This window comes from Notolepis coatsorum (assembly GCF_963971535.1).
Source record: "Notolepis coatsorum genome assembly, chromosome: 9".
In the NCBI taxonomy this organism is placed as follows: domain Eukaryota; kingdom Metazoa; phylum Chordata; class Actinopteri; order Aulopiformes; family Paralepididae; genus Notolepis; species Notolepis coatsorum.
In genome coordinates this window covers 47,529,085-47,547,731 of record NC_140173.1, presented here as the reverse complement: position 1 = coordinate 47,547,731, position 18,647 = coordinate 47,529,085, and the positions used below count along the sequence as shown (strand labels likewise).

General features: G+C 44.5%; 1 protein-coding gene across 2 annotated transcripts in view; it reads left to right on the top strand.

Annotated features, from left to right (window-relative positions):
• mcmbp (minichromosome maintenance complex binding protein) overlaps positions 1-13,955 on the top strand; it is a 68,066-nt gene extending 54,111 nt beyond the window's left edge. For both annotated transcript variants that reach the window (XM_084321744.1, XM_084321743.1), the window contains exons 14-16: positions 2,655-2,819; positions 9,603-9,691; positions 12,908-13,955. In XM_084321744.1, the coding sequence (XP_084177870.1) occupies positions 2,655-2,819; positions 9,603-9,691; positions 12,908-13,034 (381 nt within the window). In that variant the 3' untranslated portion in view covers positions 13,035-13,955. The remainder of the gene's footprint in view (positions 1-2,654; positions 2,820-9,602; positions 9,692-12,907) is intronic.
• Positions 13,956-18,647: the final 4,692 nt, after the last annotated feature.

Genomic DNA, 18,647 nt, shown 5'->3' with positions numbered 1-18,647 from the left:
ACCAGCTAGTAGACCAGCTAGTAGACCAGCTAGTAGACCAGCTAGTAGGCCAGCTAGTAGACCAGTTAGTAGACCAGCTAGTAGGCCAGCTAGTAGGCCAGCTAGTAGATCTAGTAGACCAGTTAGTAGACCAGCTAGTAGACCAGCTAGTAGACCAGTTAGTAGACCAGTTAGTAGATCTAGTAGGCCAGCTAGTAGACCAGTTAGTAGATCTAGTAGGCCAGCTAGTAGACCAGTTAGTAGACCAGCTAGTAGGTCTAGTAGACCAGCTAGTAGGCCAGCTAGTAGGCCAGCTAGTAGGCCAGCTAGTAGACCAGCTAGTAGACCAGCTAGTAGGTCTAGTAGACCAGCTAGTAGACCAGCTAGTAGGCCAGCTAGTAGACCAGCTAGTAGGCCAGCTAGTAGACCAGCTAGTAGGCCAGCTAGTAGACCAGTTAGTAGACCAGCTAGTAGGCCAGTTAGTAGACCAGCTAGTAGGCCAGCTAGTAGATCTAGTAGACCAGCTAGTAGACCAGTTAGTAGACCAGCTAGTAGACCAGCTAGTAGACCAGCTAGTAGACCAGCTAGTAGACCAGCTAGTAGATCTAGTAGACCAGCTAGTAGACCAGTTAGTAGACCAGTTAGTAGACCAGTTAGTAGATCTAGTAGACCAGTTAGTAGACCAGCTAGTAGATCTAGTAGACCAGCTAGTAGACCAGTTAGTAGACCAGTTAGTAGACCAGCTAGTAGACCAGCTAGTAGACCAGCTAGTAGATCTAGTAGGCCAGCTAGTAGACCAGTTAGTAGACCAGTTAGTAGATCTAGTAGGCCAGCTAGTAGACCAGCTAGTAGACCAGCTAGTAGGTCTAGTAGGCCAGCTAGTAGACCAGCTAGTAGGCCAGCTAGTAGGCCAGCTAGTAGGCCAGCTAGGAGGCCAGCTAGTAGACCAGTTAGTAGACCAGCTAGTAGGCCAGCTAGGAGGCCAGCTAGTAGACCAGCTAGTAGACCAGCTAGTAGGTCTAGTAGACCAGCTAGTAGACCAGCTAGTAGGTCAGCTAGTAGACCAGTTAGTAGACCAGCTAGTAGACCAGGTAGTAGGTCTAGTAGACCAGCTAGTAGACCAGCTAGTAGGCCAGCTAGTAGACCAGCTAGTAGACCAGCTAGTAGACCAGCTAGTAGGTCTAGTAGACCAGCTAGTAGGCCAGCTAGTAGACCAGCTAGTAGGCCAGCTAGTAGACCAGCTAGTAGGCCAGCTAGTAGGCCAGCTAGTAGACCAGCTAGTAGGCCAGCTAGTAGGCCAGCTAGTAGACCAGCTAGTATGCCAGCTAGTAGACCAGCTAGTAGGCCAGCTAGTAGACCAGCTAGTAGGCCAGCTAGTAGACCAGCTAGTAGGCCAGCTAGTAGGCCAGCTAGTAGACCAGCTAGTAGGCCAGCTAGTAGACCAGCTAGTAGGCCAGCTAGTAGACCAGCTAGTAGGCCAGCTAGTAGGCCAGCTAGTAGACCAGCTAGTAGGCCAGCTAGTAGACCAGCTAGTAGGCCAGCTAGTAGACCAGTTAGTAGACCAGCTAGTAGACCAGCTAGTAGGCCAGCTAGTAGGCCAGCTAGTAGACCAGCTAGTAGACCAGCTAGTAGGCCAGCTAGTAGACCAGCTAGTAGGCCAGTTAGTAGACCAGCTAGTAGGCCAGCTAGTAGACCAGCTAGTAGACCAGCTAGTAGGCCAGCTAGTAGACCAGCTAGTAGGCCAGCTAGTAGACCAGTTAGTAGACCAGCTAGTAGACCAGCTAGTAGACCAGCTAGTAGGCCAGCTAGTAGACCAGCTAGTAGGCCAGCTAGTAGACCAGCTAGTAGGCCAGTTAGTAGACCAGCTAGTAGGCCAGCTAGTAGACCAGCTAGTAGGTCTAGTAGGCCAGTTAGTAGACCAGCTAGTAGGCCAGCTAGTAGACCAGCTAGTAGGTCTAGTAGACCAGTTAGTAGACCAGCTAGTAGACCAGCTAGTAGGTCTAGTAGACCAGCTAGTAGACCAGCTAGTAGACCAGCTAGTAGACCAGTTAGTAGACCAGCTAGTAGACCAGCTAGTAGCTAGTAGACCAGCTAGTAGACCAGCTAGTAGACCAGCTAGTAGGCCAGCTAGTAGGCCAGCTAGTAGACCAGCTAGTAGACCAGCTAGTATACCAGCTAGTAGACCAGCTAGTAGACCAGCTAGTAGACCAGCTAGGTCTAGTAGGCCAGCTAGTAGGCCAGCTAGTAGACCAGTTAGTAGATCTAGTAGACCAGCTAGTAGGCCAGCTAGTAGGCCAGCTAGTAGACCAGCTAGTAGACCAGCTAGTAGGCCAGCTAGTAGACCAGCTAGTAGGCCAGCTAGTAGACCAGCTAGTAGAAAAGTGCATCATTAGCATTATGTTTATTGTCTAAACGGGAACATAATGGTACAATTTAAGATTTGAATGTTATCCGCATATAAAGGACAAATAAAACATCGTTAATTTGTAAGAAACCTCAATGAAAACGGCGCAGGGTAAGTTATATTCGCTATTGTTATGAAAATGTGATAGAATCCTATAAAAATGTGGACGCATTTGGTCACCGTGACGTTATATACAAACCATTTTTCCATTTCGACATTGTTCCACAAGTTAACCCCAACAATAGAATACATTTTAATCTCCCCCCTACAGTCGGACTGCCAGGTGCACCTGCAGCCCCAGGTGGTCCCGCCCAACCTGGAGCAGTATCTGGGCGGCGTCCACCTGGTCCAGGGCACGTCGCAGCTCAACAAGTTCAGAGTGTACCTGAGCGTGGCCCGGACCCTGGACTACAGCATCTCTGATGAGGTCACCAAGGTGAGACGCCGGAGTCCTCGTCACAAATAACACTGGCTGTGAGCGCGACGCGAGAGAAAACTGGCCACCGTGTGAATATGATCAATATATATATATGGTCAACTTCAAATCAGACACGCTAGCTAGTAGCGGTGTAACGGTACACAAAAACCACGGTTCGGTGTGTACCTCGGTTTTGAAGTCAAGGTTCGGTACGGGTTTTCGGTACAGTGGGGGAAAGTTTGGCTTTCCATGTTCCACTCAGGGGTGATGTAGTGTGCAGTAACTAATTGTACTTGTAGGGCTGTCAACGAATATTCTATATTGAAATTAATAATCGACTTGTAAAATAAATAAAAATTAAATAATAATTATATTAGATTGTGAAAAAAACAGCCCCCGGTGGGCGGTTGTTAGTGGTTAACATACCGTTGTATTCGTTCGGTACACTACACAGCCGTTCTGTACGGTACGGTACACACTGCAACGGTTGGGTACGGATACGCGTACCTTTACACCCCTACTAGCTAGTGAAGCCTCTGCGTTTAAGCCTCCGAGCTGAACTCGCTACTCTATTGTCTTCCACTATATTCCTGCTTCTGCTGCATTTAAAAGTAGGATCTCCGACCACTGTGTGTGAACTTGTAACTGCCGGTTTTTTCTTTTTTATTATTGTTTATTCTTGTTTTGTGAACTCGTCATCGCTGTAAATGAGGGTAAAACCTCTGTCTCACGAGTTGAAATTAAATTAAATATAAGACGGGGAAGTCTGCAAACATCAGATTCATCGGAACCAACATTTTCACCAAATGGACCTTTTGAATCATTAAGCCGTGTTAAGCTTTGAATGCCCTCCTTCCAGCCCCCTAGTGCGACAGTGTTTATAGGGCATAAGAAGTCAAATAGGGCCATTTCCTTGTCAACTGAAGTAGCTCTCAGTAGAAACAAAAGCCCAGCATTTGGCCGGTGGTTCGTGTTCATTTCTAGACCTGCTTAAAGGGGAACTATTTTACTATTTCTTTCACTATTTGGGCACTTTTACACAATTCCTGTGAGTCTATGGAACACCTCTGTAATATATATATATTTTTTTATTCATTGTTTTGTATTTCTAATCAAGTCCTCAAAAACAGCATTTTTCTACCTCAAGATCTCGAGCCGTTTTGATCCTGGGCAGCAGAACTGTGTGCAGCTCATCTTGTATCTCAACATTATCATGCAGCGGTGTCTTTCTGACATCACAAATCATCACATTTTCAAATGACTCAGTTCAGTGAGGGTGAATATTGTGAGAGGAGAATTGGAAGAATGCGCCAATATGAGAATTTTGAGACATAGATCATATTAATATAAGTTCACATAGCTAGGAAACAATGCTAAACACTCAAAAAGGCCATTTATAAGATAGTTCCCCTTTAAGCTTATTGAAAAAATTATACAGCAGGGATGTGATTTTATTTCTTTTCAGATCTCTCACTCATTTCTGATTGGGGCTGGTCCCTGCTGTGTTGCCCCGTAATTATTTCCACAATTTCATGCCTGGATGACGGGGTCTATTCCTGCATGTGTTCATTATGCTGCTCTATTATTGCCCTGTTTTCAAAAACACCTTTTTATAGAAATGGGCTGGAACCAATGTTCCCTCTAATTTCTTTTCGTTCTGAGCAAACACTCAAACCTCCTGAGCAGACATCAGCTGCTACTGAGCAACATACGTCACCTGCCGATTAACCGGTTAGTTGATAAGCGGCAGTTTGTAAAAAATCTGATAATCTTAATTTCCCTCAATGTCTAACATAAAATCTATACATTTTACTGATACACAGAAATAATACAAAAAGGCATATTATATTCCTTACTCAAATATTTATTTGACCATTGATTGACTATACAGAGCAAAGTGCTCTCTCGCTCTTCTCTCCCTCTCTCTTCTCCCCCTCCCTTTCTCCCTCTCTAAACCTCTCACCTTCCCGTCTGCTTCATTCCTCCTTTCTCTGTTAGTCAATTATGCCACAACAATGTGGAACGCCCTACCCAAAGCTGTAAAGGAATGTGAATCCCTGCCCACATTCAAAACCGCCCTTAAAGAGCACCTACGGGAGGCTGCAATTCGAAACTGGCCACCGTAAATGCCCAAAACCCCCACCACCTCCTAATAGACAGTCTCCTCCCCACCGCATGTATATATTCCCTCCCCGCCGTATGTATATTCCCCTCCCACCCACCCACCCCCTCCTAATGTACAGTCCCCTCCCCATCATATGTATATACTCTGTCAGGATCTAGGGGTAACAGTACTGTATATTTGAATACCGCCTATGTCACAAATGTATCAGTACTAAATACCTATATGTCCCTATGCCATAAATGTCATGTATGTTATGTATGTCATAAATGTCTATATGAATTGAAAATGGGGGACCCTGATGGAAACAAGACAAACGTCTTTCTCAGGTCTGCATCCCCTTAACAATTGTATGTATTGAGCCGTACTGTATTGTACCCATTCTGCAATCTGTTAAATAAAGTTTTCATTCATTCATTCATTCAGATACACATCAGAAAAGTCACTTGTTTCCAGACTCCTCTGGTCTGGTCTTAGCTCTTACTAGTCCTTTCTGTTAGTCACTGCACATCAGAACACCTGCACATCAGAACACTGCACATCAGAACACTGCACATCAGAACACTGCACATCAGAGAACACTGCACATCAGAACACTGCACATCAGAACACCTGCACATCAGAACACTGCACATCAGAACACCTGCACATCAGAACACTGCACATCAGAAAAGAGTCACTTGTTTACTCTGCTCCTCAAAAAAGAAAAAAAAAGGTAATCCAAAGTCAGCAGACTAGCCACTCAGCATTTTCACCAGCCAAAAATCCCACACACGCACACACACACTCTATCCAAATATCCAGTTTGTTTTTATAGTGTAGCCTCTCTTAGGGGTGGACGGTATAAACGGTATACGGTATAAACGGTATGAATTTGCTCTACGGTATGGATTTTGACTATACCGTGTAACCGGTAGAGCAGCTCTAAAAGAGCAATGACGTCATGTAACCACAGCGCGACTATTTCAATCGCATTTGCCCCTAAAAATAGATAGAATTAGTCATAGATAATAGATATGTGCAAACTGGAAAAAGTTATTTAGGAGGCTTCGCGCAGTGGGCGTGTCAACACGCAATTGTCATTTCATAATAAACACATATCACCGCGGCGCACAGCAAGTTTCAATTTCAGTTCCTGGCATTTTTAACCAGTGGAGAAAGGTAAGGGATTTCCCTATCGTTTTTCTTATATGAATTATTCTACGTTAATAAAACATACCTGGTGATCAACTACAGTTTGCTGTAAACATTATGATATGTGTGTAGTGTTATGATAACGACGGCTGCAGCGGGAGGACGGCTGCAGCAGTGGAGTTGCGAATAGCATGTAGCTGCAGAGCCGCAGAACCATGGGCGCTTTTAGGTCTGGTCACAGGCCCGCTCAACAGCGCCCCCCCACCCAACGGCTGAATTGCCAATGGCTCCTGAAAGCGCCCATGGTTCTGCGGCTCTGCAGCTACATATGCTTCTAGCTAAATCCAGCATCCAGCCTCGCTGTTTGCAATGGGAGCAGCACGGAGTCTCGACTCGGGACTTATTTTATTTGGAATATAATGACTTTATACGCGAAAGTAGCCTAGTTTTAAGTTAAAATATTATAAATCTACATGCCTTGAAGATGTCATTCTTGGCTTGTGCACTCCCCCCCACCTTTCCCCCCCCTTCCTCTGCATTGGCGCTGCACTGTCGGCTGCCTCGTGTGAGGGATCACTCCCCCCCCCCCCCCCCCCCCCCTACAGCCCTGTAACAACCCCAACCCACTCCCCCCTCCTTCCGTAAATGGCGCTGCCTATGACGGCTGCCAGTCTGTTTGCGGTGGTGAATATGCATATGTTTGTCTCAAGGCTCTGTACCATTATTACTATCTAAAATGTAATAATTGTGGAATATTACTGTAATGAGCTGTATGTGTATGATCCAAGCGTCCTATGATCCTCATAGGAGCATAACAGAAAAAAGCATTCCATGTGAAGGTATTCTGTATCTTTGCATGTCAACTAATAAAGAAACTTGAAACTTGAACTTGATATAGCCTGCCTATCAGGCAAAAAAATTATTCTAACGGAAACACTGATACCGTGATATATACCGTTACCGTCTATGCTTCAAATTATACCGTGATATAAATTTTAGACCATACCGTCCACCCCTAGCCTCTCTGTCTCAAGTTTGGCTACTTGAAACAGAGAGAGAGACTCAACACGCGACGCAAGTAAGGCACACTGCGTTTCGAGAGAGAGAGAGGGAGGGGGAGAGAGATAAAGACTTTAATTACGAGCGACGCAAGTAAGCGCGCACTGCGTTTCGAGAGGAAGAGAGAGAGCGAAAGAGACTTTCATTACGCACGACGCAAATAAGCGCGCACTGCGTTTCGAGAGAGAGCGAAAGAGACTTTCATTACACGCAACGCAAGTAAGCCGCACTGCGTTTTGATAGAGAGAGAATTATCATGCGACTACGTGCATCCAAGCTAACTGCTGTTTTTTAAGAAACATCTTGTTTTTTTACACAAACGTTTCTGTGCGCGACAGATTTCAGATGTGCGCGGGAGCATTAGGCCATGTGCGCGCACGGGCGCACGTTAGAGGGAACATTGGCTGGAACCATCCAAGGGGATCAATAAAGGAATATCTTATCTTAGGCAGTGAGGCCCACGTGTAATACAAAATACCACCATTTATCTGAAACACTTGATATGCATGCCAACTGTTTCCATGGATTCACTATAATAACATTTTAAGTGGAAATTAGTTTTGTACATTAAAAACTGTATTTTGTCAAGTCAAGTGTTCCTTTATTAATCCCCTTGGGGAAATCCAAGTGTCATAGCAGCAGGGGGGGGGGGGGGTACAGGTAGGATAGGTACATAGATAATGGAACAAAATGTAAGTAGTAATGATAGTGTAACAGTAGTAGTAGTAGTGAACAGTAGCGAGTGGCAGGATTCAATCAGACAGTAGTAATAGTGATGATGGTATACATGCCATGTCCAAACCCTAGTAACACACTGCACCAGAGTCCATGCAGTGTTTATTAAGAGTCGGATGGTTCTAACTGTGTTTAAATACAGTAGATTTCATTATCTGTTTTTCATGCACACCTGGTGATACTAAATCCAAATTGAACTCGGCCATTTGAAAGAGAAGATTTGGCCCAATCCATAAATGAGCGAATTGGCTATAATAAAGTCATTTATAGGCCTGCTATTCTATATTCTATAATAATATTTCAAATTGCATTGGTCCGGATGGGAGAATTCAGTACTGTATCTACAAAACCTTCTGTTTAACACATTTCTCGGGTAATCTCGCCAGCGGTTGGGTGCCAAAACCCGAGATTTCTCGGGTTTTCATCGTTTTATTCTATGCAGTGTCACGGACCTCTGTGTTACCATAGGAAATCATTCTGAGATCCGAAAAGGGCAATACCGGCCGCATCCTGCTAGGTGGCAGTATCGTCCACCCTTTGAAACCTTATTTCACACTGTGTCGCATCTAATTTCGTCCGGGCGGAGAATTTAGACCAAGCCAAGTAAATCGCTTCATCCGATCACTTCGAAACGCGTTGAGCACACTTGAGGCATATCTTGTGCCACTTCATGTCAGGGACCCGATCGACACCAATACTGGAAATCGCGATCAGACAATTGGAATATTCTTTTTGGTATACCTCCTAGTAAAGGTAAGGACTATATGACATCAATCCTACTTTGATCCAACAATGATTTCACATCGATCCGGCCGATCAACGTATGTAGTATTCAAAACGAATGCCGTTACTGGCGAACAAAGCATAAAAAAATTACCCCCACCCCCTTTCATGCATTCATGATGAAAACATAATACCTATTATATACCTTTTGATTTGGAAATAGTAACGCGTCCAGACGAGCAACGCAAACGCTTTTAGCTAAATTCACACATCGCTCCGTAACAGTTACCAAGAATTATCCAGGATCACTCTTAAACTATACAATATTCACCACGGTATAACATGCGAACGTATACATGAAAACATTTATTATTTTTCACATGTTGAACGAGGGATAGTTACTGTCAAATGAGCCATAGTATTGTCTCCATAGCTAGAATATAGATATAGCCCTGCAAACACCGCGATGCACAGTGAAAACCCCTATCCTTTACAGCGGTGGCACACGGATGGCTAACACGGCTGGCATTCAAAGTGTTAATCATCTTCCCTTTATTCATTTCCTTTAATTTTTTGTACACGTGATCTCAAGAAGGTACCGAACGAGCTCAGTGGCAGTTTTTCATGTCTGGTCATTTTTAGCATGGTGTTATTCACTGTCAAAGATGCAAATCATAATTCATATTCTCCTTTGTTTCATCACAATTTAAGCAAGCCTAGTAATAGACACACTATTCCTGACACTGGGAATACATTCCCTGAGGTCCATAGATGTCCCTAGATACCAACAATATGCAAATGGACCTTGTAGAAGTGGAGCAATATTCCATTTACTTAGGTATGTATTTTATGCTGATTTTTAGAAAATAGGGCTCCCGGCTTAAGAGGTTAAATACCCTTTTTAAATAAAAAATGTTGCTTGGAAAAGTATGTGAAAGTCCTTGAATTTCATTTTGCAATGTCTGTGGGAACCCTGGTTAAGGTCACTCGCTCACTTTCTCCTATTTCCTCCCGTGGTGTTCCACCAGGCGGTGGAGGAGGACTTTGTTGACATGAGGAAGGATGACCCCCAGAGCATCTCGGCCGAGGACCTACACAGGCTGCTGGTTGTGGCCAGGTGAGCTCACCCCCCAAAAGTCCCTTTTATCCAGATAATTGACCCATCTCAAACCCTGCCTTCTTTTATTGATCCTCCAATCACATCTGTTGATTCCCTCTGGACAAGGTTTGGTCCCGAGGTCAATATAAATCACAAATGTTTGGGTTTATATCAGCGGCAGAGGTTTAATACTGTCCTCAGGTTGCTGTCTCTACTGTCCTCAGGTTGCTGTCTCTCTACTGTCCTCAGGTTGCTGTCTACTGTCCTCAAGTTGCTGTCTCTCTACTGTCCTCAGGTTGCTGTATCTCTACTGTCCTCAGGTTGCTGTCTCTCTACTGTCCTCAGGTTGCTGTATCTCTACTGTCCTCAAGTTGCTGTCTCTCTACTGTCCTCAGGTTGCTGTCTCTACTGTCCTCAGGTTGCTGTCTACTGTCCTCAAGTTGCTCTCTCTCTACTGTCCTCAGGTTGCTGTATCTCTACTGTCCTCAGGTTGCTGTCTCTACTGTCCTCAGGTTGCTGTCTACTGTCCTCAGGTTGCTGTCTCTCTACTGTCCTCAGGTTGCTGTATCTCTACTGTCCTCAGGTTGCTGTCTCTACTGTCCTCAGGTTGCTGTCTACTGTCCTCAGGTTGCTGTCTCTCTACTGTCCTCAGGTTGCCGTCTCTCTCTCTACTGTCCTCAGGTTGCTGTCTCTCTCTACTGTCCTCAGGTTGTTGTCTCTCTCTACTGTCCTCAGGTTGCTCTCTCTCTACTGTCCTCAGGTTGCTGTCTCTCTCTACTGTCCTCAGGTTGTTGTCTCTCTCTACTGTCCTCAGGTTGCGCTCTCTCTCTACTGTCCTCAGGTTGCCGTCTCTCTCTACTGTCCTCAGGTTGCTGTATCTCTACTGTCCTCAGGTTGCTGTCTCTACTGTCCTCGGGTTGCTGTCTACTGTCCTCAGGTTGCTGTCTCTCTACTGTCCTCAGGTTGCCGTCTCTCTCTCTACTGTCCTCAGGTTGCTGTCTCTCTCTACTGTCCTCAGGTTGTTGTCTCTCTCTACTGTCCTCAGGTTGCTCTCTCTCTACTGTCCTCAGGTTGCTGTCTCTCTCTACTGTCCTCAGGTTGTTGTCTCTCTCTACTGTCCTCAGGTTGCGCTCTCTCTCTACTGTCCTCAGGTTGCCGTCTCTCTCTACTGTCCTCAGGTTGCTGTATCTCTACTGTCCTCAGGTTGCTGTCTCTACTGTCCTCAGGTTGCTGTCTACTGTCCTCAGGTTGCTGTCTCTCTACTGTCCTCAGGTTGCCGTCTCTCTCTCTACTGTCCTCAGGTTGCTGTCTCTCTCTACTGTCCTCAGGTTGTTGTCTCTCTCTACTGTCCTCAGGTTGCTCTCTCTCTACTGTCCTCAGGTTGCTGTCTCTCTCTACTGTCCTCAGGTTGTTGTCTCTCTCTACTGTCCTCAGGTTGCGCTCTCTCTCTACTGTCCTCAGGTTGCCGTCTCTCTCTACTGTCCTCAGGTTGCCGTCTCTCTCTCTACTGTCCCCAGGTTGCTGTCCCTCAGTGCGCAACATTAACTCTATACTGTCCCTCAGTGCGCAACATTAACTCTATACTGTCCCTCAGCGCGCAACATTAACTCTATACTGTCCCTCAGCGCGCAACATTAACTCTATACTGTCCCTCAGTGTGCAACATTAACTCTATACTGTCCCCCAGTGCGCAACATTAACTATATACTGTCCCTCAGTGCGCAACATTAAGGGCGTTTTCACACCTGTAGTTTGTTTGCTTTGTTCTGATTCAGGGAGACACAGGGACTATAATGATACAATGTTGCACTTGTCCCTTAGTTCGTGTTTACACGGCTGTGTTAACAGCGGACCAAAACAAACGCACGCGCGAGCAAACTGTCACTCATTGGTCAGAATTTGGGGTGACTCTATACTCTGAATCTCCGCGTTACATTGAAATCGGGGAGGAGAGAGCGGGGGGAGCAAATTAATGAATGTGGATGAGAGCCGTGATGTAAATCGGACGATTTTTTGTTCTGATCGATTAGGAATGGGTCGTGCCGTGTTCAGGAAACTCAGGCGCATAAATGTCTATTGGATCATGTCTCCAGCACCGCCACAGCCGTAGCTGCAACCACTTACATCACGGCTCTCATCCACATTCATTCATAGCTCCCCCCGCTCTCTCCTCCCCGATTTCAATGTAACGCGGAAGTGCAGTGGTCTATAGCTAACTTTACCGATCTAGCTGCCTAAAGACTACAAACTGATCCCGCCCACAATTCAATGCGAAAGCGTCATGCAACGCGTATACAGTACGGCAAGTAAGTTGTGTCTGTTTGTTAAGTCGATTGCATTCTCACAGCGTACGAGTCGCTTCGGGTTGGGTTGGAAGTGCGCAGAGACCACCCTCTCTAGGTGGTCTCGGCCCACTTGTTTTGTTCCGCAACAGAATGCGATTGCTGTGTTCACATAATTTATGCCCAAATGAACCGAAATAGGGGGTAAACGCTCCAGGTTCCGGAAACAACAGCTCCAAACGAGCCAGGTGTGAAAACGCCCTAACTCTATACTGTCCCTCAGCGCGCAACATTAACTCTATACTGTCCCTCAGGTTGCTGTCCCTCAGCGCGCAACATTAACTCTATACTGTCCCTCAGGTTGCTGTCCCTCAGCACACAACATTAACTCTATACTGTCCCTCAGGTTGCTGTCCCTCAGCGCGCAACATTAACTCTATACTGTCCCTCAGGTTGCTGTCCCTCAGCGCGCAACATTAACTCTATACTGTCCCTCAGGTTGCTGTCCCTCAGCACACAACATTAACTCTATACTGTCCCTCAGGTTGCTGTCCCTCAGCGCGCAACATTAACTCTATACTGTCCCTCAGCGCGCAACATTAACTCTATACTGTCCCCCAGGTTGCTGTCCCTCAGCGTGCAACATTAACTCTATACTGTCCCCCAGGTTTAACTCTATACTGTCCCCCAGGTTGCTGTCCCTCAGCGCGCAACATTAACTCTATACTGTCCCTCAGCTCGCAACATTAACTCTATACTGTCCCCCAGGTTGCTGTCCCTCAGCACACAACATTAACTCTATACTGTCCCCCAGGTTGCTGTCCCTCAGCTCGCAACATTAACTCTATACTGTCCCCCAGGTTGCTGTCCCTCAGCACACAACATTAACTCTATACTGTCCCCCAGGTTGCTGTCCCTCAGCGCGCAACATTAACTCTATACTGTCCCCCAGGTTGCTGTCCCTCAGCGCGGGACAGACCACTCTCTCCAGAGACTGCTGGATGAGGACCAAGCACATGGAGACGCTGCGACAGAGCAGGACCGAGCAGCAGAAGGGTGTTAACGGCAACGAGCCGTGATGCACAGGAACCCAGTCTGTAAACCATGGAATAAGGAAATGTCTTTTTTTGATACTTGTTAAGATAAATAAGCTTGTAATAAAAGTTGTTTTTCATGTATAAAATAGGTCGGCCTCTCTTCAGCCTCTCTGCTCCGTCTAGGCTCACAGTCAATCACTTTGTCAAATGACATTTACATTTTTTTTTGGATGGAATTAACTTAACCCTTTCACTACCACACTACAGTGTTAACCCCTTCAGTCTGTAGTGTGGTTGCCAGTGATGCGTTCTTCATGGGATGGGGTTGCACGCATTGCAGCCAAAGTTGTGTGAGCAGAAGCACGTGCACACAGGAATGCGCTCGCCAACTCGCTATAAGTACCCACCTGGGCTACTTTGCATATCAATAGCGCCGGTCGTCGGGTGTGTTAAATACGTTCTCAGATACATTCACACATAACTTGTGAATGAAATGTTACATTCCATGCATAGAGGCAATTAGGCACCGTCTTTAGTCTGTGCTTAAGCGAGGGAACATTTATGTGCACGCGCCCTGGAGGGCACGTGGCGTCATTAGCGTGCGTGCAACCAGTGTTGTGAAAGGGTTAACCCTTTGTCGCGTGCCAGTGAAAGGGTTAACCTGTATTATTGCAGTGAAAGGGTTAGCCATTTGGTAGTGAAAGGGTTAATGGGGCAAGTTGTACATACATTCACTCTTTGGTGCTACTGTAGGTCTAGAATTGATATGCATCATTTATGCCTTACAGGGGAACTACTGTATGGCCAATTTCAGAATTATTACGTTATTCCTCTGGTGAGTGTTTAAAGTATAATAGTATAAAGTCTGAAACTAATAATTGGGAAATATTTTATAGATGATGTATGTTGAGTTCATAGGTACATTTGTTCATACTGTAGGTACATTTTCTGTTTGAGAACTGAGACCGGTACTGTAGAATGAAGCTCATTTGGATATACGTATAAAAGGAAGACAAACGTTCTGTGGATCCACAAAATCTGTCTCATTTATTGTCAATGGAGCAGCTCCAAATGTTATACAGTACCTGGTGATTCTTGTTCCTCTGGTTTCTGGCTTTGGGAGAGCAGCTCATGTTCACCAATATTGATTGAACCGTCTTAGGCCATGGAAATAACATTAGAATGTGTGGTGTTCCAGTGTGATCCTTCCACACGTTACACCCTCAGTGAGAGTCCGCGCTGCCAGGTGAAAAGAAGCGGTGGGCTGGCTACACATGTGTCGGAGGAAGCATGTGATAGTCTCCACTCTCCCAGACCGACTGTGGGGGGTAAGTGCGCAGCGACCAGGAAAGGGATTGGGAATTGGCATAACGACTAACATTGGGATGGGAGAAAAAAACAGGAAAAGGAGGGGGGGGAAAGATCCAAAAGAAAAAGAATGAATGTGTGGTGTTCCCAGGGCTATTTCTAGCTTTTTGGGGGCCCTATGTGAAATGTTGTTTGGGGGCCTCTATTTTGTGAAACTATGGTGGGGGGATTCCAAACCCTTTAAGGTGGCCATACATTTAAATGCATCAATCTGGTGCACTTTAACCTCTTAAGCCCTAGCCATATTTTCTGAAAATCCGCCTAAAAATACATACCTAAGTAAATAGAAGATTGCTCCACTTCTACAAGTTTGTTCTTATATATCTAGCGGCCATCTATGGATCTCAGGGAATGTATTCCCAGTGTCAGAAATATTATTAGGCTTGAGTAAATTGTGATGAAACAAAGGAGAATATAAATTATGATTTTTCTTTGCATCTTTGACCATGCTAAAAATCCAGATATGAAAAACTGCCAGAGCTCATTCAGCACCTTCTTGAGATCAAGTGTACAGAAAATCTAAGCAAATTAATAAAGGGAAGATGATTAAACAAGGTTTTGTAGATACAGTACTGAATTCTGCCATCCGGACACATGCAATTTGAAATATTATTATAGAATATCGGGCCTATAAATGACCTTATTATAGCCGAGTTGCACATCTATGGATCGGGCCAAATCTCCTCTTTCCAATGAATGGAGTTCAATCTGGATTTAGTATCACTAGGCGTGCAGCAAGAACCGTGAATGAAATCTACTGTAAATACAGTTGAATCGGATTGCAATGCCGATTTTTGCTACACGTTCACAGAAGGGTAGATAAACTAACTGCGTTCTAATTTATGCCAATAACCTTAGGTAGATAATCCCGAAAAAGAGAAGGGTAGTTGACGTGATTTGTGGTCGGCTGACGAAAAGAGGCTAGATCAGTGAAAAAAACGTATATATTTTTTTCTCATTCAAATCAAACATCTCAAGTTGACCCCAGCAATCCCATGTAGGATTTACCAAATCTGAATTATAACATCTCCCAAATGCACATAAATGAGCCATTTTAGGGGCCCCCCTGGTGGCTTCGGGGGCCCTATGCAACCGCATATGGCAAGAAACAGGCCTGGGTTTTCCCCTATTTAAATAAAATATTGTTAATTTGTGGGATTCTTGCCAGTAGTCTCCCAAACTGTCATCTAAGACCAAATTGTCTAGTTTTATACAGTATCATCCTATTGTTGACCTCGTATGTAAATAATGAACAGAGGTCTACCTAAGAATATCCCCCTTGTGCCTTTTTTCCGAAGTCCTAATTCATTTCACAAATTTTACCGGTTGTTTCTGGGTTTGACAATAAACATGCAGCTCTCATTCCCACTCATTCATTCCCACAGGGACATATCTTCCTGGATCAGTAACACACCTCAAGAAGGTCGGGTTAAGAATAAATAGGATATTTTAATATTCAATAAAATCTCGAGTACATGGAAAACAACAGTCGGTTGCTTTTAAAAGAGGTGAACTACAACCACAGACCCATTCAGACGACATGGTTACTAAAACGCTGGGAAATGTGCTTAAATGCAGTGCAATCCTATGCTTTCAACCTCTCGTCACATGAGAATGCGAATGTCATTGTACATCATCGATGAATAGGATGGTTATGGGTAAAAAGTCGACCATGGACAACAAACAAAACTGTGTTTAAAGCACTTTGTGTAAAAAAAGAAAAGAAAAAAGCTGCAGGTAAAAGAAACCTCACAGATGTTAGATCAAATTCAAACATCAACGTTTGCATAAACAAAATGAACAATGCCCCACGTCCAACATTGCGATCTACATAAACATATACCAAATTTTGTCAGAATAGGTTATCCTGTTTGATAACTGGTCCACTTTGAATTCCTTGAAGTTACAAAGCCCTGCTCCCTCCGCTTCACTCTCGCATTAAAGCCTTATATAATATATTCCTATTGCATTATATAGCCTTGGTTTTTACAGCTTTGGCAGCACCAGACGACATCAGCAGGGTCAGTAACTGAGCGAAGCAGGACGGGCTACAGGCTCACTAAACAAACATCCCAGGGCTCGACCGCTACAGGCTCACTAAGAACATCCCAGGGCTCGACCGCTACAGGCTCACTAAGAACATCCCAGGGCTCGACCGCTACAGGCTCACTAAGAACATCCCAGGGCTCGACCGCTACAGGCTCACTAAGAACATCCCAGGGCTCGACCGCTACAGGCTCACTAAGAACATCCCAGGGCTCGACCGCTACAGGCTCACTAAGAACATCCCAGGGCTCGACCGCTACAGGCTCACTAAGAACATCCCAGGGCTCGACCGCTACAGGCTCACTAAGAACATCCCAGGGCTCGACCGCTACAGGCTCACTAAGAACATCCCAGGGCTCGACCGCTACAGGCTCACTAAGAACATCCCAGGGCTCGACCGCTACAGGCTCACTAAGAACATCCCAGGGCTCGACCGCTACAGGCTCACTAAGAACATCCCAGGGCTCGACCGCTACAGGCTCACTAAGAACATCCCAGGGCTCGATGCTGCAGGTGAGCTACACAGCTACATAATGCAGATTTGAGAGACAGGGGAAAAAAGATGACAGTCACTTATTACAAAAACACAAAACTTTAAACGTGACTTTATCTTGGGATATTCCTAGGTATTTCAGAACGGATTATCACAAAGATGCTATAGCCTAGGTATTCCAGAACGGATTATCACAACGATGCTATAGCCTAGGAGGTATTCCCAACCTTTTTTTGGCAGTTGAACCGTTAGAGGTTTAGAATATTCATGTAACCAAAACATGTAAAAACCAATTGAAACCGTGCATTAATCGATATCCAACTTGTAAAGCCAATTGGAAACAACCAATTGAACTGAAAGCCAGGTGGTCTTCTGACCTCATCAAAGCGGACTCATAGGCAAGCAGTATGGCTTTTACTGTGCAGTAGTTATCTTTTCAAAATAACAGTAAGATAATTATTTTAACTATAGTTATTTAGTCATTTTAGTTTGGGAATGTTTAAGGAGCCCTGTGCGAATATCGGGGCATCTTACGGAGTCTCAAGCCCAAGGTTTGGAAAGTTACCTAGAGACCAATATACAGAAACCAGAGTCAATAGTCTGAAATCAGTACATATCCATTTTCAGGGCACAAGAGTGAGGTCCAGTGGAAGATATTAAATACAAAACATTGCAAAGCCTTATTCACAAGGCAAAACCCTCATTTGATGAGGTTAACGAGAAGAGAACAAACAACCCTCTTGAATATAATATACCAACGTTTACAGTTCAGCTATACAGAATATAGAATAAGATCTAAATTGAACACTCATAAATACTAGCAGCAGCAGGGAGGTTCTAGCAAACAAACACACAAGCATACGCACATTGAACCACAACCCAGACACACAGAACCACAAACCCCCACCTTTTAAATGTCTAAAAGTGGCTAGTTTCCTGAACACGCCACATACAACTTAGACCATACACACGAAATATAGTGGAGGAAATATCCCAAGATAAAGCAAATTGACGTACGGTAACCCTGTACATGATCTCATACTGCATCTACAGTACACCCGATGTAACAAGACTTAAAAAGGTAGATTTTATTTTTACCATGAATACCTGATATACACAACCCCACTTAAAACTCTGGTTAAGGCAAGTTATGCTTTTGATTTAGGGAATAAAGCTGGACAGTGTTTCATTAATGTTAGGATGGGGCTATCGCATATATATGCTCCTCTCCATCGTCTCAAACATGCAACTTGGGTTAATATACAAGGCCGACAGAGGACTTGGTTCAAAACCCACCCTTGGGTTTAGTACAACCATTCACATAACAAATTATATATATATACAGATAAATACACACATATACACGTGTATACATATAGATATATACACACACATTTATATATATATATATATATATCAAAAACAACTCCAACCAGTATTATTCTGGTTATATTGTGGTTAACGATCATTGTGTATTGGGTATAATAATCTTTTTCTAAATAAATTGCTCATACCCTTTCAGACATGTTAAGCTGCCACTCTAGCATCAATACAAAAGCCTTAGTGTGTGGAGAGAGATACTAAATCCCCTATGTCCATGAATATATATAATATATATATAACGCTATCATATATGTTGGTAAATGGGAAGGTTCTACTCAGGGAACGCATATACATACAATACTCACTGTACATGTCAAACGGTATACTTTTTACTAAGTTTTCGTGTGGTAATTGACTCTCAGTGG